This window comes from Pleurodeles waltl, chromosome 3_2 (assembly GCF_031143425.1).
Source record: "Pleurodeles waltl isolate 20211129_DDA chromosome 3_2, aPleWal1.hap1.20221129, whole genome shotgun sequence".
Lineage (NCBI taxonomy): Eukaryota > Metazoa > Chordata > Amphibia > Caudata > Salamandridae > Pleurodeles > Pleurodeles waltl.
Window position 1 is genome coordinate 3,829,917 of NC_090441.1, and position 24,507 is coordinate 3,854,423.

General features: G+C 46.2%; 1 protein-coding gene across 4 annotated transcripts in view; it reads right to left on the minus strand.

Annotated features, from left to right (window-relative positions):
- MYO19 (myosin XIX) overlaps positions 1 to 24,507 on the minus strand; it is a 270,205-nt gene that overhangs the window by 115,752 nt on the left and 129,946 nt on the right. For all 4 annotated transcript variants that reach the window (XR_011201978.1, XM_069226540.1, XM_069226541.1 and 1 more), the window contains 2 exons: positions 10,088 to 10,234; positions 7,782 to 7,889 (listed from right to left, as the gene is read on the minus strand). Coding sequence is in view for 3 of the 4 variants with exons in the window: in XM_069226540.1 (XP_069082641.1) it covers positions 7,782 to 7,889; positions 10,088 to 10,234 (255 nt within the window). In the remaining variant the exon portion in view is untranslated. The remainder of the gene's footprint in view (positions 1 to 7,781; positions 7,890 to 10,087; positions 10,235 to 24,507) is intronic.

The following is a 24,507-nucleotide window of genomic DNA, read 5'->3' on the forward strand; positions in this document are numbered from 1 at the left end:
TTTTGCCTTTGCTGATGCTATGTTTACAATTGAAAGTGTGCTGAGGCCTGCTAACCAGGCCCCAGCACCAGTGTTCTTTCCCTAACCTGTACTTTTGTATCCACAATTGGCAGACCCTGGCATCCAGATAAGTCCCTTGTAACTGGTACTTCTAGTACCAAGGGCCCTAATGCCAAGGAAGGTCTCTAAGGGCTGCAGCATGTCTTATGCCACCCTGGAGACCTCTCACTCAGCACAGACACACTGCTTGCCAGCTTGTGTGTGCTAGTGAGGACAAAACGAGTAAGTCGACATGGCACTCCCCTCAGGGTGCCATGCCAGCCTCTCACTGCCTATGCAGTATAGGTAAGACACCCCTCTAGCAGGCCTTACAGCCCTAAGGCAGGGTGCACTATACCATAGGTGAGGGTACCAGTGCATGAGCATGGTACCCCTACAGTGTCTAAACAAAACCTTAGACATTGTAAGTGCAGGGTAGCCATAAGAGTATATGGTCTGGGAGTCTGTCAAACACGAACTCCACAGCACCATAATGGCTACACTGAAAACTGGGAAGTTTGGTATCAAACTTCTCAGCACAATAAATGCACACTGATGGCAGTGTACATTTTATTGTAAAATACACCACAGAGGGCACCTTAGAGGTGCCCCCTGAAACTTAACCGACTGTCTGTGTAGGCTGACTAGTTCTAGCAGCCTGCCACAAACCGAGACATGTTGCTGGCCCCATGGGGAGAGTGCCTTTGTCACTCTGAGGCCAGTAACAAAGCCTGCACTGGGTGGAGATGCTAACACCTCCCCCAGGCAGGAATTGTCACACCTGGCGGTGAGCCTCAAAGGCTCACCTCCTTTGTGCCAACCCAGCAGGACACTCCAGCTAGTGGAGTTGCCCGCCCCCTCCGGCCAGGCCCCCACTTTTGGCGGCAAGGCCGGAGAAAATAATGAGAAAAACAAGGAGGAGTCACTGGCCAGTCAGGACAGCCCCTAAGGTGTCCTGAGCTGAGGTGACTCTAACTTTTAGAAATCCTCCATCTTGCAGATGGAGGATTCCCCCAATAGGGTTAGGATTGTGACCCCCTCCCCTTGGGAGGGGGCACAAAGAGGGTGTACCCACCCTCAGGGCTAGTAGCCATTGGCTACTAACCCCCCAGACCTAAACACGCCCTTAAATTTAGTATTTAAGGGCTACCCTGAACCCTAGAAAATTAGATTCCTGCAACTACAAGAAGAAGGACTGCCTAGCTGAAAAACCCCTGCAGAGGAAGACCAGAAGACGACAACTGCCTTGGCTCCAGAAACTCACCGGCCTGTCTCCTGCCTTCCAAAGATCCTGCTCCAGCGACGCCTTCCAAAGGGACCAGCGACCTCGACATCCTCTGAGGACTGCCCCTGCTTCGAAAAGACAAGAAACTCCCGAGGACAGCGGACCTGCTCCAAGAAAAGCTGCAACTTTGTTTCCAGCAGCTTTAAAGAACCCTGCAAGCTCCCCGCAAAAGGCGTGAGACTTGCAACACTGCACCCGGCGACCCCGACTCGGCTGGTGGCGATCCAACACCTCAGGAGGGACCCCAGGACTACTCTAAGACTGTGAGTACAAAAACCTGTCCCCCCTGAGCCCCCACAGCGCCGCCTGCAGAGGGAATCCCGAGGCTTCCCCTGACCGCGACTCTTTGAATCCAAAGTCCCGACACCTGGGAGAGACCCTGCACCCGCAGCCCCCAGGACCTGAAGGACCGGACTTTCACTGGAGGAGTGACCCCCAGGAGTCCCTCTCCCTTGCCCAAGTGGAGGTTTCCCCGAGGAACCCCCCCCTTGCCTGCCTGCAGCGCTGAAGAGATCCCTAGATCTCCCATTGACTTCCATTACAAACCCGACGCTTGTTTCTACACTGCACCCGGCCGCCCCCGCGCTGCTGAGGGTGAAATTTCTGTGTGGACTTGTGTCCCCCCCGGTGCCCTACAAAACCCCCCTGGTCTGCCCTCCGAAGACGCGGGTACTTACCTGCAAGCAGACCGGAACCGGGGCACCCCCTTCCCTCCATTCTAGCCTATGTGTTTTGGGCACCACTTTGAACTCTGCACCTGACCGGCCCTGAGCTGCTGGTGTGGTGACTTTGGGGTTGCTCTGAACCCCCAACGGTGGGCTACCTTGGACCAAGAACTGAACCCTGTAAGTGTCTTACTTACCTGGTAAAACTAACAAATACTTACCTCCCCTAGGAACTGTGAAAATTGCACTAAGTGTCCACTTTTAAAACAGCTATTTGTGAATAACTTGAAAAGTATACATGCAATTTTGATGATTTGAAGTTCCTAAAGTACTTACCTGCAATACCTTTCGAATGAGCTATTACATGTAGAATTTGAACCTGTGGTTCTTAAAATAAACTAAGAAAAGATATTTTTCTATATAAAAACCTATTGGCTGGATTTGTCTCTGAGTGTGTGTACCTCATTTATTGTCTATGTGTATGTACAACAAATGCTTAACACTACTCCTTGGATAAGCCTACTGCTCGACCACACTACCACAAAATAGAGCATTAGTATTATCTATTTCTACCACTATTTTACCTCTAAGGGGAACCCTTGGACTCTGTGCATGCTATTCCTTACTTTGAAATAGCACATACAGAGCCAACTTCCTACACTTACGCTACCTGGATATAAGTATCCAGATTATACAGAGCAGAGGTCTTCTAAACGTTTTAGCTTTGAGCACCCATAAGCAAGACATTTGAAGTCAGATTCCCCTCCAAAACATCATGACCAGGATTGGAGGAGCTGGGGGCTGAGTGCAGGGGATGGGGCTTACGAGATCATTTCAGAAGTACTTTTATGTGGCTCATATCTAAGACTTAAAAAGCAGCAAATACACCAAACCAAACCAAACCAGTAATTTATTGAAAAATACTGCTCACCATACCTGGGGTGTTGTGAGCCCCTCACATTCCTGTGCCTTGAGTTGCAGGCTATTACCTCTGCCTCTCTCATCCCTTCCCCACCGTGACTGACCATCACTACAATCTTTCAACAGGCTCTCTGTCGTTCAAGAAGAAAAACGCTCCTACATGTTGTCCCACTGTTTTCCTGCAAGGGTGCCCTAATGCTAGATAGGAAGATAAGCCACCATTCCAATTATTTTGAAGTAACAGTTATAATTGTGATTCAGTGTGTCCCTCAGACCCCAGGGACCCAGTCCTGCTGTACCTGCTTTACTAATGATAGATACTGCCTTGCAAAATGGGCTGTCTCCGCTGCCATTTGTTAAAAACAGGATTTTCATCTTACCACATCCCCCTCCCTTCCGTCTCTTTGGGGCTAAAGTAAGGTGTCTCCTCTGATTCAGGTTTTCTCTTCTTTGAGTCATTGCTCTGAGGCTGAAAGCAATATTGGCATAGAAAGTGGGGATTGGGCCCTAATGCAAGCAGAGGATAGTAAAACAGCCATGACTAGGAGTTAGTTTGTTCCTCATACCACAGGCCCCTTAGCCACTGAATCTACAGCACCAGAGATTGTTTCTGCACCTCTGAGTTAAAAAACCAAAAGAACACACAAAAAAAGCCACCAGGGTGATCTGGGCTCAAATGCTAGCAAGGACAATGGGCCCCCACTTTACCTTTTCGTAGTAAGACAGACATAATTTGGGTTTAATGGCCCCTTACACCCTTGGCTACAGTACCTGTTGCATTAACAGTGACCACCTTTAAAAAATTTTTTTTTTTTAAAAAAAAGCCCCTCTATATTGCAACCTTCCTAGGTGGCACCTCTCTGAGGAAGTTGCCTCTGTTCATTTGTAAATGAGAAAATGAGCCCTACGTCACACCCCCTCTTCTAGGACATATCTTTGACAATATCTAGGGATCCTTTACTGTTTCTCCTCTGTCACTAACTCTGAGCACCCTGGGATCTTGAGGATTAGGGCTTTGCCTCTGAATGCAATCCTGTTTTCCTCCTCCTTGCCTGGACTCTCCTTTTACAAAAAAAATAGCTGTCCCTGAACGGTTAATGCCGACCTTGAGGTGTCTCTGCCTGACAAAAAGGGGTTGGTAGGGTATAGATAGATAAAGAAGAAAAAGCCCGTCTGAAGGAAAGTGCCAATTTTTGACATGGTCACACCCACGTTTTCCCTGGTATTAGATGCAATTTTGACTGAAAGTGCACTGGGTTCCTGCAAACCAGGAACCCAGTGCCAGATCTTTCTGTTAAAACTGTGCAATTGTTCCTCAATTGGCAATATATCTGTCTCCCCTGTAAGTCCCTAGTAAATGGTAGCCCTGGTACCTAAGGCATGGGTACCAAAGGTACGTCCCCAAGAGCTGCAGCATGTATTGTGCCACCCTCCGGTACCCCTCATCAAGCACACACAGACTGCTATTGCAGGCTGCCTGTCTTGGTGCAGCTAAAGGTGAAAACACAGCATTGCAAGTCGCCTGCGTGCTATCTCCCCTAACACTGCATACAATATATGTAAGTTACCCCCACAGCAGGCCTTACTGCCCTGTGTGCATGTGAGGACATATCTGCATGAGCAGATACGCTGCTATGTCTTTGTGGATTTTTCGACATAGCGAGTGAACAGGGAAGCCATTTTCAGTACATGGAGACTGGTCTCTATGAGTTCACCAGATACATGATGGCTTCACTGAAACTAGGAATGTTTGGCATCAAACATCTCGTATTAATAAACCCACACTGGTGCAAGTGATGGATTTACTAATACATGCACCCAGAGGGCACCTTAAAGGTACCCAACCCTGAAAAGTTACCAACTACCCGTGTGGGGACAGACTAGTATTAACCAACCTGCCAACCACCAGACACCGAGTCTGACCTCCTAGGGTGATAGCCTTTGCTCTCAGGTGGTCAAGCACAAAGCCAGCTCTGGGAGAGGTCTTTACACACCCCAACCAGTGGGATGACCTGCGAGCCTACATTCCAAGGCAGGGGGCTTCAAAGAAGCCCACCGCCCTTGGTATGCAGATCTGGTTTCGCTCACAGGAGAGATGACAACCCCAACTGCTCAAGGGCCCATATGACACCTGGACAGGTGGGAAATTTAGTTTTCAGGGAGGTGTTTCCACCATTCAGGTCAGTCCCACCCCTAAGGTGAGTTGCTTGATGTGGACACAACTTTTAGAAATCTGCCATCTTGGGTTTGGCAGATTTAGGAACTCTGGGACAGGGTTAAGCCCGCCTCCCACAGGAAGTGGTCATGTAGGGAGTGTAGTGACCCCAGGGGTAAGTAGTCCATTGGTTACTACCCTACACTCCCTGAAACATCCCTACATATAGTACTTAGGGGAGCCCCTGGCACCAGGAAATCAGATTCCTGCTGACCTAAGAAGAAAAAGGGCACCCAAGAGAGCAGGAGCAAAGCCTGAGGAAGAAGCACCTGACTTGGCCCCAAGCTCTGCTGGCCTGTCTGCGGTTGCCGCTGATTTGCACCAAAGTTGACTCGTCCTACAAGCTGCTGTGCCTCCAAACGGTTGGGAGGCCTGCCTGCCTGCCTTTAACAAAGACTCAGGAACTCCTGTGGAGCAACGGAACTGCTTCCCTGCATCCTGCAGGCACCCCAAGGCAACTGTGAGTACTCTGACCCACAGAAAACCCGACACCGGAAAACACCACTGCACCTGTGCCGCTTAGCCTGAGTTGAAGTAAGTGGGACAACCTGCTCTCCCAGCCCTACAGAGACAAAGAACCTTGGACTTGCCTACTGTGGACTCTCTGACGCCGCCTGCACCTCTGCCCGCAGCCCCTTAAGCCCGCCCTCCCCCAACTGTGATTGCTCCTGGTGGAGAAAATCTGACACCTCAGGACACCTCAGGACATATCGCCCATGGAGAAGAGGACCAAAGTTGTCCCTCCATCCCCGAGCAGTCCTCACCTACAGCATCATTGTTACCGGACTGATCCCCATTGACCAAGACTGTCCTACACCTCTGCACCCAGCTGCCGCAGTGCTGCCCAGTGTGACCGGTTAGTGTAGTCCCAACTCTTGCCCAATTCTCTCCTTAAGTTCAGGAGACTGGTCCCGTAAGTCACTGTGCTATATCTGAATATAGCACTTGTTTTTCTCTCCATAGGATCACATTGGAGCTTTTCAGAAATTGTCGACTTTTCAAAACTGTAAAGATTTTTCTTGCAAAACGTACTGACCTGATCGTATTGATACCGGGGCCAAAAAATATATAAAGACACATGTTATTTTTTGTAAATTGGTGTGTATCTCCTCCTTGAGTTGCCTGTCTCATTTATTGACTGTGTGTGTATTTGCAGAGGTCTAGCACTCCTCTCTGATAAACCTAAGGCTGCTCGACCACACTAACCCATAAAAGAGCACCTTGAGATTGCTAGATCAAGCCCCTTTCCACTAGTAAGGGAACCCCTAAACTCTTTGCATGATTTATCTCATTTTGATATATCATATAAAGAGCCAGATTACTGCATCTTCTCATCAGCTTTTAATTGATGGAGTCCCTTAAAGCTTCATGGTTACAAAGAGTTATTCTTTTTAGGAGGTAATCTAAGGGTGTTTTCAGCTGACGTCTGGAATAAATGAGACCCTTACTAAAATGTCAGCACTAGGTACAGTTTGATTACTTATTGCTAAACTATAAATACTGAAAGCACTTGTTGTATCTCAAACACTTCTTCAGAATGTGGCACAACGGCTCGATCTACCGACTCTTAAACTGCCGAACCAGGTTTGAGTCAGGGTCCATTCAACATACGGTGATTCTGGACAAATCACAATCTCCCCATACCTAAAAAACGATTGCGACCTTTATGTAATGTAATTTGAGCTCATGTTATGCAACCCAATCCCTTCAGGTTCAGTTCTCGCTATATAAACTGGAAAAAAGCCTAGTTACACAGTGTGCAATACTATTTTAAAAATATGCTTCCATAGTCACAGTGCTTTCTGTAACAGGCTGGGACCTCACAGCACTATAAATACGTAAGTCAGTATTCCACACTGTGCCAAGCAGGACTCAATTCTGTCACTTTCTGTAAGTGTAGGCTTGATCTGAAGGTATTTGAGCCCTTTACATGAGCACCAGTTACATTACACAAGGATACATTCAATTTTTGGAATGAGACGATTACGTGATCAGAAAAGAATCATAAGGTGTTTATCTTGCATTTATTTTTCATTTCATTGTGTGCAGGTTATTTACTATCCAGTTACATGAAGGCAAAAAAGACACCTCTTTGACCCTGCCACCAAACTCAATGATCCCCCCCCATGGCACTCCAGATCACTGTTCCCATACTTTTTTATGCACTTCATTTGCTAATGAAGAAAGTCTGGAAAGCATCAAATAAAGACGCCCTCACTTCCAGGGGTACTCCATTTACACTTCATTGCTCTGGCATTTGCCCCCCCTGCAAGTACAGCCACTGTCCCCCAGGAGGTGCACAAACAGCTTGAAGAACTCTGATAGAGAGGGTTGTAATGATCTCAATTATTTACCATCTTCTTTATTATATAGTAGGCAGTGTCGATATAAAAAGTGAAAATCCATCCATTTTTTATGGAAAATCAAATACCAACGAATATTAATACCAAAAGAAAACCGTTCTACTGCATGAGATAGTAAAAGTAAATCTGCATACAAAGGGCTGTGATTTTATAGCATAACCCTGCTGATCCGCACCCAGACAAAGTTTGCTACTAGGCTAAAAGGGGTTCTCTAGATTACAAAGGATATGAACACAAGGTGTGTACACACTGGGACAGTTGGCTGGATTTGACAACAGCAGAACATAACATACCTCCTCTTTAGTAAACGTCATGGCCTTGCACTCCATGTTGGGCTTGATGCAGCGAATGTAGTGTGGGGTAGTGCTGTGCAAAATCAGCATCAAACTTTCCAATGAGCTCTGAAGCAAGAAACAGAGTAATAAGAAAGTAATCACTTTGGAAAATTCTAGTGTGGACTGTTTAAACTACTCTTTTCAAAATGTGCATGACTGTATGTGCCTCTGTTGTGGGGTAACATCCCTTGATAAAGGGCAAAGGGGGCTGTTTGGTGTGTATGATACTGAAGGGAATTAAGCAGTTTTATTTGATGTTTTCCTTATTTAGTTGGATATTTCCCCATGCGATTTAGGTTGTTGTTTGGCATTAGCTACCCAAGATTTCTTGCTAGAATCATGATCAATAAATCAAAGAGATGGGCAATAAATATGGAAAAATGTCTGTGACTGAGCAGTAGCTTTGAAAGATGCAGGTGTTTGCTGGACACCCCATGCTTGTTAAGGCATAACGTATCTTCATTGCATAGGTATCCTTGTATAGGTGTAAACCTCATGCACAAGATAACTACATATGTAAAAAGTACATGGTGCATATGAAAGACAATACAATTTGTAATACAGTGTTCCAGTGATATACATTATGAATGGCTAGAATGTAATAAACATACTATCGCCTGAACTTGCTGAGAATAGTGCTAAGATTGCAGCCCTTCAGATAATCAGGATTGTCACGGAAAAAGATGAAGTTAAAAAATTGTGAAATAATTTTTGTAAAAGAAATTACTAATTCTTCTTAAAAGAACAACATTTGGCAAGATTATCGATAAGGGCAGTTTGAATATTCCTCTGACCTCATCATCTTCTTTGCCTTTATAAAGTCATCACTTCTTACACACCATTTTTACCTGGAACATTAACTGCACATTCATTATGCAATGCTGGAGGATCTCGGAGTAGCAGGTGCTGAGAGTGAGGAAATATTTCCTGGTTCAGTGTACTCTGCTCAATTTCCTACATGATGGATTCTGCGGTGTGCTAACAAAGGATTGCTTATCAATATTAATAAACTAAGGTTAAGCAAGGCAGAAATATACAATTACTCTTCATAATCTTTTAACTGTAAAAACAAACACACACTCCTTTTTTACACCTGGGGACAAGAGACAAGTTTGCATCATTTTCCTGGACCAAGCAGTCCAAGACAGATCAATTAAAAAAAAAACATGATACAGTACAAGCTTCAATAACAAACCCCAGTTTAGACCGAATGCCAAGTCACCGATTCATCATAGACCTCCGAGGACCACACTGCCAAAAATGACAAAAAACTTCAGAACTGCTGTTCATTTGGATCTTGCACTTGTACGGATGTAATGCCCCATTCTATGGCCTCCCAGGCTCCCCACTGGCACCTCTAAGCGGCATCCTACTTGCTGAAGCAAATCTCATCCAGGGCATGAAGAGATAGCATCAAGATGGAACTCTACTGACTACTCTTAGCAGACAACACCATCTTCAAACCCAGCTGCATTATTTACAAAGCCATTACAACCAGCAGCCCTACTTATCGCTGGTGTTTCTCTGCACACCTACAGCTGGGTCGCCATCAGACTGCAGGCTAGAAGTGTAAAAAAAGGAAAAGCTAAGCAGCAGTTTTGCATCTGTTTTTGCAAGCTGTTCCAAATTAGGAAAGAGTTGAAGACTCGCATCTTTAAAGAAGACTATATTATAATGCATTAACCATCACACAGCTCAGTTTCTGCTCCTGTTACTCGTTGACTTTGTGCTTGTCCCCGACCATGGACAGCACTCCACTGCCTTTTGGCTAGATGTGTGCTATAGAAATAACAGGTACATATAAGACAGCAGGTTTTAGAATTTCACTTTCTGTGATTCATGGTGTCCATTCCTTTCTGATCCAGTAACAGTGTTATCAAGTCTGCATGTGTTTTAAAGAAGACACAACCTTTTATACACTGAGCCAGAACATAACTCTCTAGAAGGCACACATATCAATAGGTACTTCTAGATTTTTGCAAGCAAATAAACTTTGAAATGCAATAATATGTTTGGGAGGTGCTACTTAGAAATGACGAATAAAAACTAAAGCATTTGGAGATTTGTACAGTGGAAATGGATTCACAGGCAGAACTAGCTGTGTAATAATATAACATAGTCAACATTGTACTGTGGATTAAAGGAGCCTGTTATCTAGGTTTAATTTCAACATCAGAGCATTTCCTTTACTGAGAAAAGCTGATAAAGTCACAGCATGAATTTGTAAGCAGAGAAAAGGGGAAATAAGAATAAAATTGGTGTACCCTGAACTTGGAGACCACCGTAACAACTGCAGTCCTGGTCTGCAATTTGGTATCCGCTTGCCCTGTATCTTCAGCTGGAAATAACTTCTGAAGCAATACATCTTGGGACTTTTGCAGTAGCTGGATCAACTCTGCTGGAACAGGGTCCTAGATTTCCAAATAAGTGGTGTTATTCATGACTGAAATCAGCTGCATAAAAACTTGAACTGTAGCTTACTTTCTTGATCTGGTATATGCCGGATGACCAACTAGTAGTCCAGTCTGAAACACATTTATTTAATGGAAATAAACGCAAAATAACATTCATCTAAACGTGATGCCAATTTCAATTAAAATTTAGAACAATGGTTCTTAACCTTTTGATGATCCCCATTAAACCACTGAATCATTATTAGAACCCGGTGTCTCCCACAGAGTCATTATTAGAAGTCGGGGGACCCAGCCTAAGCATTTTCAATAATCTGAACTGCAAAACTATACAAAAAAATACAGAAACAAGCATTCCTAAAACAAATACATAAATTAATTAAATGAAATACATTATTTAACTCACAAGCAAATCTAAAAAAAAAAAAAGTTATTAGAAAATTTGGGGCATTTCGAAATTCAATTGAGGGCACTCATCTTGTATTCTGTTCGATGCTCTTGCACTGCTCCCAAGAATCAATTTGAGGATAATAACTGAATTTTTAGCCTTAAATTTCAAATACCCTCATATTTACAGAACATTTGAAATTTTTCAACTGTACATTTTGCTCCTTTATTGATATACATTTAATCATTTTGCAAATTGTATTTAATTTTCTAAGCAGTTGCAGACCCACTGAGTAGGCTTTGCAGATTCCTAGAAATACCCTGACCACTGGTTTAGAACCACCATGTATATTTCAGTAAGGGAGACTCCAGAAAGACGTTGTTAATACTTAAACCACTATCTTGGTGAACTGAGCCTGGACTGCTTTTCAGTTTACAAAATAAAAGTGAGTTTAAAAAAAATTCAATCTTACTTTGAGAGGATGCACTGTGGGTGTAAAGCATTAAGGGGGTTATTACAACGTTGGAGGAGGTGTTAATCCGTCCCAAAAGTGACGATAAAGTGACGGATATACCACCAGCCATATTACGAGTTCCATAGGATATAATGGACTCGTAATACGGCTGGTGGTATATCCGTCACTTTACCGTCACTTTTGGGATGGATTAACACCTCCTCCAAAGATGTAATAACCCCCTTAGTCACTAAAGGACTGATCTGTGCTTCAGGACCCTATGTGTCATCCGAACAAACAATAGCTGACCTACAGCTTCAGGCTACTATTGGCTGTTATGTAGACTTATATGGAACCCCACACCAACAAACTCCACCCAACCCCTTTGATTCCCACAGGCAGATACCGTGATTGTAGATCAGTAAGTACAGGCCCTCATAACGACGGCTCAGCTCCACCCTTGACGGTTCCTCAGCAATTTCTTTCTTGTGGAGATAAAAGATAAAGGTCATTGCCCAGTAATAAACTTAAAAGACTTCAACAAATGTCTGGTATGCCGCCATTTCAAAACGGAATGCATGGACCTCCTCTGGGAGGTTCTTTTACTAAACGATTGGCTAGTGGGACTGGACCTGAATGATGCATACCTTAACAGTATATCTAGATGACGTACTACTGATGCATCAGTATCTCTTGTGACTGAGGGGGCAATTGCAGTTAGCAGTGTCACTTCTCCAGGACCCGAGACACATAATCAATGAATAGAAGCCTGAAATCCAACCCCCTCAAAGGGGAATGTTTTTGTTGGATGGAATCTGTCACAAACAACAAACAATGAACTTGCCTCAGAACCCTGGTAAAGGAGAAAGTCTCTCTATGACTCTTATCAAAATTGTAGGTTTACTTGCGTAATCCAGTCATGCAATATTCCCAGGCCCCCTGCATACAGGGCGCTGCAGAGGCCGAAGCCCACGCACCTCAAGCAAGGACTGATGTAAAAAGAAGACATGACTATTACCCCAAAGGCAAAGACAGAGATCCAATGGTGGTTAGACTACGTGGCAGCATGGAATGGCAGGCCTGTTTTCAGTCTCACTTCTGATCTAGTTGCAGAACATGACACAAGCCATCTGGGTTAGAGAGCTCATTGTGGTGATATTACTACAGGAGGACCGTAGTCTGAACAACAAGAGATGCTGCACATAAACTGTCTGGAGCTTCTGATGTGATTATTTGCAGTAAGGAGTCTGGTGATGAACAGAAATTCATGCTTGATACTCCTGAAAATGAACAATTTATTGCCCGTCCAATACATAAACCGATTAGGAGGAATGAGATCCAAAGCCCTAGCGGAATTGGCCAAGGAGTTCTGGAATCACTGTCTACAGCATAAACACATCTGTTATTGCAGTGTAGCTACCGGGAAAATTGCACTAAATAGCACAATGGAATTTGCAGATATGTACAGGATTCCAATGCCTAGGAGTTGGATCTGGATCAGCTTTAAATGGTAATGCACAAATGGGGCCTGTGCCAAATAGATTTCTTTGCCTCCTGTCTAGATGATCAGCTTCTGTGCTTATTCTGTTGGCGCCTTGGTCCTCTGGCAGAAGCAACAGCTGCATTCCTCCATGACTGGAGTCGAGGCCAGGGGTATGGCTTTCACCCCTTTTTAATGATAACTACACTGACTGTGCAGGTTAGGAGAAAGATGGAGTAAATGTTGCTAGTGACACCACTTAGCAGATCGCAAGTTTGTTTTCATTACTTCTGGAACTTTATATGTATTCTCCAATATTACTTTCCCATACTCTGAACTTGCTGAGAAATGCTTACAGCAACTCACATCAACTGGTACAGGAAGGGGCCCTCAATCTGAAGGCATGGAAGATTACAGGGTACGGTGGGACATCTCAGCCTTATCAGGACATGTTTCCAACTTCATCAGGCAAGCATGGGCATATTCTACAATCAAACATTACAGCTTAGCTTGGCGCAATGGTTCAGACTGCTGTCTGGGAAACGATTTTGACCCCGTGGGGGCAGACATAGTATGCATATTGAATTTATCAGAACTGGCGGGTTTTGTGTATTGGACAATAAATGTCTGCAAATCGGGTGTTTCAGAAGATCATCTTCCCTTCAGTGAGGTTCCTGCAGGAGAGCACCCGTTATTATGTGGGTTGCTTAGAAGTGTTTGGCTGTCAAAATTCTCTGAACCCAGATATTTCCATTTGAGGGGTATAAATGTGGTGCTAAGGTTATAGAAGTCCTGGCAAGATAACCAGTTCTTATCTAGGAAGCCATTAACATGTACGTTTGTGATTTTATTACGACTCTTCTCGTCCAAGAGAGTATCACATGTAAAAGCACTGGCTATTACTTCGAGAATGTTCAGATGGAGTATGTTTTACTGTTTCCACCGAACAAAAAATTCCATACAAAGGAGGTACAATACCCAGCTTCTCCCCAACATCCCGAACTGTGAGTGGTGAGACTATGACAAAGGAATTAGGAACTCCTGGTACGGCATAACTACTCATGGCCATAGAGAAACCGTTTAAACTAAAGTCGTTTCCTACCATTACACGATGGGTAAAATGGTTCATGGAGGAAGCAGCCACTGACACATTCTTATTTTGGGGTGCATTCTATCAGGAGGCTATGGCTCCTAAAGCCAACTCTCTCTGTAGTCGTTAAGATGACCTCCTTAATGCAGATGACTTGTCTTCAGATTCTACTTTTAATAAGTTTTATTTCAAACCAGGGTAGGGGGTGGTCTCATTGGTGGTAAGAAACAAGTTACTTACCTGTAACTGTAGTTCTCCAGTATTGGAAACTTTCATAGACTCACATACTTGAATCATTCCCCGTCATCGAGATGGGAGTCCCCGGTGCAATACATAAACCATACTCCATTGCATATAAAGCTCAGAGGCTCTACGCCAATTAATTTAGTAACATCTTATAGTCATTTTATAAAAAAGGACCAAACTTAAGAGCCAACCAATCATCTCTCACCACCCTTTGGAACCCTCCTGTGAGGAGCTGATTTCCCTCACATTTTCCAAGCACAAGTGCAATAATGTATCTAGGACTGAGGAAAATTAAGGTGAGCTCCTCAGGGAAGGAAGGGTGGGTCGCATGTGAATCTATGAAAGTTTCCAATACTGGAGAACTACAGTTACAGGTAAGTAACTTGTTTCTTACTCCAGTATTGGAACGTTCACAAATTCACATACTAAAATCAGAATAGTAAGCAGTGGATAAGACATTTTCGTTCTATAGGTAGCGGAATAGTACTCTGAAATGCGAACTGGCATGATAATATGTACATACACTCCTTGTTATTATCTACAGCATTATTACAAAGAAAATGTGATATAACAGAAAACAAGCGGATGGAGGAAAATAATGATGATTTAGCTCACCTTCATTGAAAAAGGTTTCGAAGGACCGCTTGACTAACAGATGCATCCCGAAGTGACTCCGTGTCCAAGAAGTAGTGATGCATGTGGGTGTGAGTTGTCCTCCATGTTGCAGCACAACAGATGTCTTTAATTGATACACCAGCAAACAGCGAACAGGACGTAAACATAGCTCTGGTAGAATGCGCCCTTACGCTCGTATGCAATAGTCTTCCTGCTTTCTAATGGCAGAATATGATTGCGTCTTTAATCCATCAGGATATAGTCTGTTTCGTTACAGAGTGACCTTTTCTAGCGGCACTGAACTCTACAAATAACTGAGTGGACTGCCTGAACGATTTTGTTCTGTCCAGATAGAATTTTATGCATCTTTTAAGGTTGAGTGAATGGAGAGTTCTTTCTGCAGCAGTTTGCAGGTTCGGGAATAAAGTTTTGAGCACCACCTGCTCGTTGATATGGAACTCCGAAGGCACTTTAGGCATGAATTTAGGATTTGTGCGCAGGATGACCCTATCCTGTCTGAACTGCAGAAAAGGTTCTTGTATAGTGAACGCTTGAATTTCACTAACTCTGCGCGCCGAAGTAAGGGCGAGAAGGAGAGCCACTTTCCAAGTGAGGTACTTGATGTCCACCCTGTGAATAGGCTCAAAAGTCTCCTTCATAACCTGGCCAAGGACGATGTTAAGTTGCCATGCCGGCGGCGGAGGCTTCACTGGAGGAAAAGATCTGAAGAGACCTTTCAGAAATTGCTTTACCAATCTGAGAGAGCATAAGGATGGTTTGCCTGGTACTCCTCTGTATCTGGAGATGACAGCTAAATGGACTCTGATTCAGGAATGGGCTAGACCGGAACGTGCCAGCTGTAAGAAATATGGCAACACTGCCTCCGGTGCGGAGGAGAGAGGGTGCACATTTTGGGTTTCGCACCATACACAAAATCGTTTCCATTTTAGTCGGTAAGATCTGTTGGTACTAGCTGCAGATGCGTTAGCTAGCACTTCTCTGCACTCAGATGGTAGATCTAGATGGCCGAATTCCATGTACTCAGGAGCAATGCGTGCAAACTGGGCGACTTGGGGTCCGGGTGCCTCATTTGCCCCTGATTGATGGTAAGCAGCTCTGGTACTGGTCTGAGTCTGATGGGTGGAGAGGCCGACAGGAGAAGCAACTCCGTGTACCACGGTTGACGCGGACACGCTGGAGCTATGAGGATCAGCTGGCAGGGTTCCGACTTAATCTTCCTGATCACCCTTGCGAGGAGAGGAATTGGAGGAAAAGTGTAAGCATAGATCCCTGACCATGTGATCGAAAATGCATCCCCCCCCATGATCCCTGTTGGTGATGCCAACTTGCATAATGTCGGCATTGGACGTTCCGGGAGGATGCAAATAGGGCCAGATTCGGTTTTCCCCACTAGTCGAATATTTGATCTAGCATTCTTTGGTCTAATTCCTACTCATGGGAGATGTCACCAATCTGCTTAGCGAAACCACAATAGTATTCTGTAGGCCTGGGAAATTCTCCAAAGTTATGTAGATTGAGTGGTGAATGCACCATTTCCAGATGGTTTGTGCTTCTTGAGAGAGCATGTGAGAACATGTTTCGCCCTGCTTGTTTAAGTAGTGCATTGTGGTGGTATTGTCTGTCCTGACGAGCACTACTGGAAGGAAGACTTGCAAGGCATAATAGACCGCTCTCAGCTCAAGAAGATTTATGTGGAACAAACAGTTAGAGGATGGCCACTTGCCGCTCACCCAAAGGTCCTGCAAGCATGCGCCCCATCCTGTGAGTGATGCATCCATAGTTACAATCATTGGAGGGAGTCGTGCCAAGAAGTTGAGTCCTTTGGAAATGTTCTCGGGATTCGTCCACCAATCCAGAGAATGGACCATGCGCGGTGCTACAAGGATGGTACCCTCGAAGGATCCTCGTGTCCATTGCCTGCCCAGTTCTTCCTGAATCAGGCGCATTCGCAGGCGGCAGCATGGAATGAGGCTTATACATGACAACATCATGCCCAGCAAGGAATTGTACCGCCGAACTGAAAGACACCTTTTTCTTTGGACGCACCTTGCCAGCTGTATTAGCCTTGTTTGTCTGTCCGGCGCTGGATAGACTTTGGCTCACTGACTGTCTAAGAAGGCTAATCGAGTGGATGGCTGTAGAAACAATTTTTCTTTGTTGAGCGTAGGGCCTAATTCCTTGAAAAGGCGCAGTCTCGCCTTGACTGAGTTTTCTGCTGACTGGACATCTGGAGCTTTTACCAACCAGTCGTCGAGGTAGGGAAAAACCTGGTGTTTGTTTCTCCTTAGGTAGGCCGCCACTGGCGCTAGACATTTGGTGAAGATTGGTGGTGCTGAACGTAGGCCAAAGGGAAGGACCTTGAACTGGAAATGTTTGCCGTTGATGACAAACCTCAGGTACTTTCTGTGGAGCTGATGAATGGAAATGTGAAAGTTCGCATCCTGAAGGTCCAAAAAGGCCATGTAATGGTGGGTGACTGTGAGGAGTATATGGCGCTATCTGTCAATCTACTAAGGTTCTATTAGTGACCCGTAAGGCAGAATAACAGTCTTTTTGGGTCCAGTGGTGGAGTTGCGCCTCTTTCTAAGAGGGATGTGAGGAAGCAAAGGTGGTGAGGCAGGGTGACATTTTGTCCCAAATGTAATGGGGTCACCACCTTCGGAAGGAAAGAGGTATGGGTACAAAGCACTACCTTGTCTGGAAATATCATGAGATTTGGAGGCCTGAATGACAAGGTCTGTATCTCATTCAACCTCCGGGCAGATGTTATGGCCACGAGAAAGGCTGTTTTGATGGTGATTAGACTGAGGGTACAATTGTGCTGTGGCTTGAAGGGAGCACACATGAGGTAAGTGAGAACTAGGTTAAGTTCCCACTGAGGCATGATAAGGGGCATAGGGGGAAACTTAGATATAAGCCCTTTTAGAAACCTATTTACAACAGGGGACTCAAACAAAGGGTTGGTCAGGCACCCACAGAAAAGCAGATAGAGCAGACAGATAACCCTTAAGAGTGCCCAGAGCAGAGCTCTGCCGGGAAGGACAAAGAATGAAAATAAGACTATCACAGAGAGAAGCAGAAAGAGGATCTATAGACTTCTCTGCGCAATATTTTACAAATCTTTGCCAATGGTAGGCATATACTGTTTTTGTGGAGAACGCCTGGCTGTGAAGATAACGTTACAGACTTCAGGAGGAAGGTCGAAAGCTGTCAACTGTCGCTGCTCAATCTCCACACATGAAGGTGCAAAGTTGACTAGTTCGGGTGGAGAACATTCCTATGCTGCTGTGACAGAAGACCCTCCCGAAGAGGCAGCCTGATCAGAGGATCGATGCTCATTTTCAAAAGCTCAGGATACCAGACTTTCTGTGCCCAGTCCGGAGCCACATGGATGACTTGGGCCCAGTTGTTCTTGATCTTCTGGAGAACTCTGGGCAGGAGTGGTATTGGTGGAAAAGCATACAGGAGGCTTGAACTGCACTCACAACTAAAAGCACTTTAGAGCAATTGCCACATTGGAAATTCAAACGTGCAATACTGCGGACATTGCATATTCTCTTCAGAGGAAAATGGATCTAACCAAGGCTCTCCCCACTGCTGAAAGAGACCTTACACCACTTCAGAATAGAGACGCCACTTGTGATCCGCTAGGCATTGACAGCTGAGTAGGTCCGCCCTGGCGTTCAGAGAACCTGCCAGGTGTTGAACCACCAGGGTTATGCCCTGCTGTTCCAGCCATGTCCAGAGAGGCAGGGCCTCTTGACAAAGGTCCACGACCCCACCCCGCCCTGCATGTTGCAGTGCCACATTGCGGTGTTGTTGTTCCTGAACACATACACTAACTTTCCCTTGACAGAGGGAAGAAAGCCCTTTAATGCTAGCCGGATCGCCCGCAGCTCCAACATGTTGATGTGGAGTCTCGATTCCTCCGGAGACCAGAGTCCTTTAATCTCCACCTCTCCCAGATGACCGCCTCATCCCACAAGTGACAGTTTGCCTCTGAACCAAATGCAGGACGAACTCCACCACTGCAGGTCCTCCACAGTTCCCTCCGAGATCTGGACCGTGTCCGAGAGATTTCCCTGATTCTGCACCCACTGGAACTTCAGGTCCCTCTGCAGGGGCTGTATACGCCATCTGGCATGATTCACCAGCAGGAGGCCATGAGGCTCACCAGCCTCAGAGTCAGTCTCACTAAAACCAAAGATAGAGGCCGATATCCTGGACTCGCCGTTTGTGAGGATAAGCCTGAATCTACATTGTGTCCAGAACAGCTCCTATAATAGAGAGCTTCTGAGAGGGAGTCAAGTGTGACTTTAGCACGTTTATAGTGAACCCCAGCGAATGCAGAAGGTTTGGCATAGCTTGAAGGTGGGAGATGACAGTCTGGAGCAAACTTGTCTTCAACAGCCAGTTGTCAAGGTAGGGGCAGACTGCAACCACTGATCGGCGCAGATGAGCTGTGACCATCGCCATCACCTTGGTGAACACCCGAGGGGCACTGGTAAGGCTAAAAAGGCAGCACAGTGAACTGAAAGTGTTTGTGGCCTACCTTGAACCGGAGGTAATGCCTGTGGGCCAGCAGGACGGAAAGATGAAAATACGCATCCTTCAAGTCCAGCGCTACCAACCATTCTTCGAGGTCTAGGGCAGACAAGACCTGAGCCAATCTGAGCATCCTGAACAACTTCTTGAGGAAGAGATTTATGGTTCTTAGGTCTACAATAGGACAGGACCCTGTTCTTTTCTGGAATCAGAAAATAGCAGGAATAACAACCACTGTCTACTTCTGATATCGGGACCCTTTCTATGAGTCCCTTGGCCAAGGGAGCTGTAACTTCCTCTAGGATTAGAGACACATGATCCTCCACCAGCCAGTCGAATGCTGGCGGTATTGTGGGGGAGGAAAGGCTTGGAAAGGCAGGGCACAGCCCTTCCTAATGATATGCAGTACCAATGCATATAATTTTATGGACTGCCAGTGAAGGAGATGATGGTGTATTCTCCCTCCAATAGTTCCTGCAGAACCAAACTAGGAGGGCTTTGAGGATGCAGCTGCCGGAGACTGGGTTGCAGCAGACGTTTGACCTGCAGACCCTCTCGGTCTGAAGGCACAACGCCCAGTGCCTTACATAGCCTGGGGTGGTTGCATAGGACAGTAGCTGGCACAGGGCTGGTGCTGTACCACGCCCCTTCTGTAGCCACGAAAGCTCTAAGGGTCAGAGTGTTGGCTGAGGAAGCTAGGGTCGCCCGGTACAAGGTGATGGTAGCAGGCAATTGTCCTATTTACAGGAGCCCTTGTACTGGGCTTGGAAAAAGTTCCCAGCAGGACCTCTGTAAGTGGTTCATTAAAGGACAGAAGGGGATAAGATGTAGAAGTCCCAGGCTGAAGCACTTCCATGAAGATGTTCATCTTAACAGTCACTAAGGGCAGTTGGAGGTCAAGGACCGCCGTTGCCCCACACATCACCATGGCATAGGATGCTCCCTCCTCCATAGCCACAGGGCCTCTCCCCGCTCCTCATACCAGTCCAGTTGGCCCAGTGAACCCTCCCAATCTTCTCTCAAGACTGGCTGCGTCAAATAAGGCTTAGGCAACAATTTGGCATCTGTGGGCGATGTCTGTGCCAGAATTGGCACCATGTGATGCTGTTCTAGTCTGGATCGCTAGGAATCAGAATTTGCAAGTAGGCAAAGGGAGCATCGGCAAGAAGGTCGCTTGGGTATGGCCGGCGCCAGTCTGGATCTGGAATCGGATCCATGAGATCCCATCAAAGCCAAGGCCGAAGCCACCAGGGTAGAACCAGATGGGGCCCCCTCTGGTCCCCTGAGGCCCGAAGGTGCGCCAGATGGGTCGGCCCACTTGAATACATGGTGCATGGCCTCGTAAATCTGTGCAATCTGAGTGGATGTCGATCTGGGTCCCAGAAACAGGGGGACGCGCATAGTCGAAGTGGGCAACGGCTCCACAGAACCGTGCCGGGAACGCCGATGTTCCCCGTTCATCTCGTCGGCCAATGGACGAGGTGAAGTCGAAGTCCTCTTGGACTTCTTCTTTTTGTATCTCCTTAGTGTCCCAAGGACCTTGAATGGGACGAAGAGGACCTGGTGCTCCTGGAGCAGTCCCGCAACCTCTTTCTTGACCAGGACCGAGATCTCTGAGTTACACATGCTGGTGTCGCAGACTGCCAGGCTACAAGCAAAGTTAGGGACCGCTCCCTCAAAGCCATCGCTGCCATGGCACGGCATTCCGAGCACGACTTGGACTCATGATCACACTCGAGGCACCAGAGGCAAACAAGATGGAGGTTGTAGGAAGCTGGCTCTGTATATACTATCTCAAAATGAGAGATAGTGTGCACAGAGTCCAGGGGTTCCCCAAGAGGCTTGACAGAGGCAATAATAGATAATATTATTGCTACTTTGTGGTAGTGTGGTCGAGCAGTTAGGCTTATCAGAGGGTAGTGTTAAGCATTTGTTGTACACACACAAGCAATAAATGAGAACACACACTCAATGACTTAACTCCAGGCCAATAGGTTTTTATATAGAAAAATATTATTTTCTTAATTTATTTTAGAACCACAAGATTCAAATTGCAAGTAAGTACATTAAATGTAAGGTACTTTGCATAGGTATAGATAGGACTTTGAATTAAAACAGGAATGTACACAGTTTAGCATAAAATTGCAATAAGCTATTTTAAAGGTGGACACAGTGCAAAATTCAACAGTTCGGGGGGAGGAGGCGTAAGTACAATAACAGAGGCGCCTATGGAGACAGGGGGTGGAGACAGGGGGTGCTCCGATTCTAGTCTGCTGGCAGGTAAGTACCTGCGTCCTCTGGGAGCAGGCCAGGGGGGTTTAGTAGACCACTGGGGGGTCCCAAGTAGGCACACAAAGCAAACCCTCAGTGGCATAGGGGCGGTTGGGTGCAGTGGACAAACAAGGCATCGGGTTTGTAATTGAAATCAATGGAGGGACTCGGGGGTCACTCAGACGTTGCAGGCAGGGCACAGGGGGGCTTCTCAGGCCAGCCACCGACTGAGCAAGGGTGAGGGCCTGCCTGCTGGTCACTGCTGCACCGGTGGTTGGTTCTTCAAAAGCCTGGGGGCTGCGGGCGCAGTGCTTCTTCCAGGCGTCGGGTTTCTTCTTTCCGGGCAGTGGCGATCAGACGGGGTCCTCGGTATTCCCTCTGCAGGTGTCATCGTGGGGGTGCAAAGAGGTCAGCCCATGGTGGCCACGTCGTCGGAGTCGCCTGGGGGGGTCCTCTATGGGTCGTTGGTTTCTCTGGACACGGGCCAGGGGCGTCGGACAAAGAGTGGTGGGGACTCACGCTTCTGGAGTGAGGTGAGAGTCCCTTTAAAGATGGTTTCTTCTTGCATGAGGTAGACAGTTCACCTGTCCTCAGGAGTTCTTGGTCCTTTGTAGTTGCAGGGCAGTCCTCTGAGTCAGCAGAGGTCGCTGGACCCGCAGGATGCATCGCTGGTGCAGGTTCTATGAATCAGGAGACAGGTCAGTAAGGATGGGGCCAAAGTAGTTGTCTTCCTTCTTCTCTGCTGGAGTTTCAGGTCAGCAGCTCTTCTTCTTTGTAAGTCGTCAGGAATCTGATTTCCTGGGTTCAGGGTCACCCCTAAAGTTAGGGGTGTGTTAAGGCTGGAGGGCAGAAGCCAATGGGTACTGTCCCTGAGGGTGGCTACACCCTCCTTGTGCCTCCTCCTTTTAGGGAGGGGGCACATCCCTATTCCTATTGGGCTAAATCCTTCCGAACAAGATGGAGGATTTTCTGAGGAGGGCGTCACATCAGCTCTGTTCACCTTAGGGGTTGACCTGGCTGAGGGGTTGGCTCCTCCTTGTTTTTCTCATTATCTCCCTGGATCTGCCGCTAAAAGTGGGGGCTGTGTCTGGGGGGGCGGGCATCTCCACTAGCTGGAGTGCCCTGTGGTGTGGTAACAGCAGGCTTGAGTCTTTGAGGTTCACCGCCTGGTGTTACAGTTCCTGCAGGGGGAGGTGTAAATCACCTCCACCCAGGACAGGATTTGTTCCTGGTCACAGAGTGCACAAAGGCACTCACCCCATGTGGCCAGAAACTGGTCTTGAAGTGGCAGGCTGGCAGAGACCAAGTAGTAGTGTAGCCAATATGGAACTGTGGAGTTTGTGTTTGACAAACTCCCCGGCCATGTACTCTATATGGCTACCCTGCACTTACAATGTCTAAGAATTGGCTTAGACGCTGTAGGGGCATAGTGCTAATGCAGCTATGCCCTCAAATGTGGTATAGTGCACCCTGCCTTAGGGCTGGAAGGTCTGCTAGAGGGGTGACTTACCTATGCCACACGCAGTGGGTTGTGGGCATGGCACCCCGAGGGGAGTGCCATGTCGACTTAGCCTTTTTCTCCCCACCAGCACACACAAGCTGTGAGGCAGTGTGCATGTGTTAAGTGAGGGGTCCCCAGGGTGGCATAATACATGCTGCAGCCCTTAGAGACCTTCCCTGGCCACAGCGCCCCTGGTACCAGGGGTACCTTTTACAATCTGTGTGCCAGGGCTGTGCCAATTGTGGAGACAAAGGTACTGCTTTAGGGAAAGAACAGTGGTGCTGGGGCTGGTTAGCAAGGTCCCAGCACACTTTCAATTAAAGCTGGCATCAACAAAAGGCAAAACATTAGGGGGTAAACATGCCAACAGTGGCATTTTCCTACAGAGGTCCTTAACCAACATGGTGTGGTGACAGGCGCCACACGGTTTGAACTCAGCCTTTCTTGATGACATCCTCAACAAACTTGAAGAAAAACTCGAAAGAGGAGTAGCTCTCTACGGGTCTTTGGTAACTGGTGTGGAAAGAAAACAAATGATGCCCGCGTGCCTGAGTTGCACCTATATAGGTGACCGCAATGTCACTTCCAGCACCAATGATGCCACGCAGAGCCGAATGGAGTCCCCTGACTGCTCACTCAGGGGTATTTGCGCAAGCAAAAGTTGTGGATCCAGCCTGATACCTGGGGATAATCAAAGGTAAGGAATCTGCAGCTATAATTCTCTATCAGATGCAGGAATTGTAAAGCCTGATTACCTATTGGTGGGTGGTTTGCATGAAGAAAGAGTTAAGTACTTCTCCTTTGTGGATTTCTTTGTCGGACACGGAGCAACATTATTGGCTGTTGGTTGTAACAAGCTTTAAGACTCATGGAACATGTAGTCTCATTTTGGTGGAAGCATATGTAATCATGTTGGACTGCTGAGAAATAAAGAAAAAGATGAATGCTTAACCCTCGCCTCCATGTCCTTAATAGAAATGAAACTTTCCTTCATGATAGCTAGGAAATATTACATTCAAATCCAGGTCCCTACTTTCTAACATTAGCAGCTTAGGCACTAAGCCACATCTACCCTGCAATTTCCACATCGTTCACCTGAGATGGTCAATGCTGAACGGCAAGCCATAGTTTTGCACCCTATAAAATACAAATGCTTTGTCATAGTTTACAAACTGCAGCCAAAGAGGCATCTATGTGCCATTCTTGCTGCCTGTGGACACTCATAAATAACTATCAATGATATACATGAAATGCATTACACTGGGTATCTAAGTCACCAAGAAAGTTACAGGTTTTATTTGAAAGGCGTATTCATGCTCTTAATTAACCTTGTATGAACCCTTATAAGTGGGTAACAAGTGGGGCATGTGCAATAAAATATCTAAAAACAAAGACCCAATTATCACAAATGTAAATCTAACAAACCCCTCTTATACTTTTATCCCTTTGATTTACAATACAAGATGATGAAGAAATGCATTTTACGTACTAGGATTTAGCGAGTTAAATTGAAAGGTGGGTTACAACAACAATTACCCGACTTAAATAAGGCTTTGCATGACATCAAAGGGAAGTCGTGTTTATATTGTTACAACCAAACTTTTTCACCACCCTATTCAATCGCCTACCTACTTTTTGTTTAAAACAAACATTTTACATTCT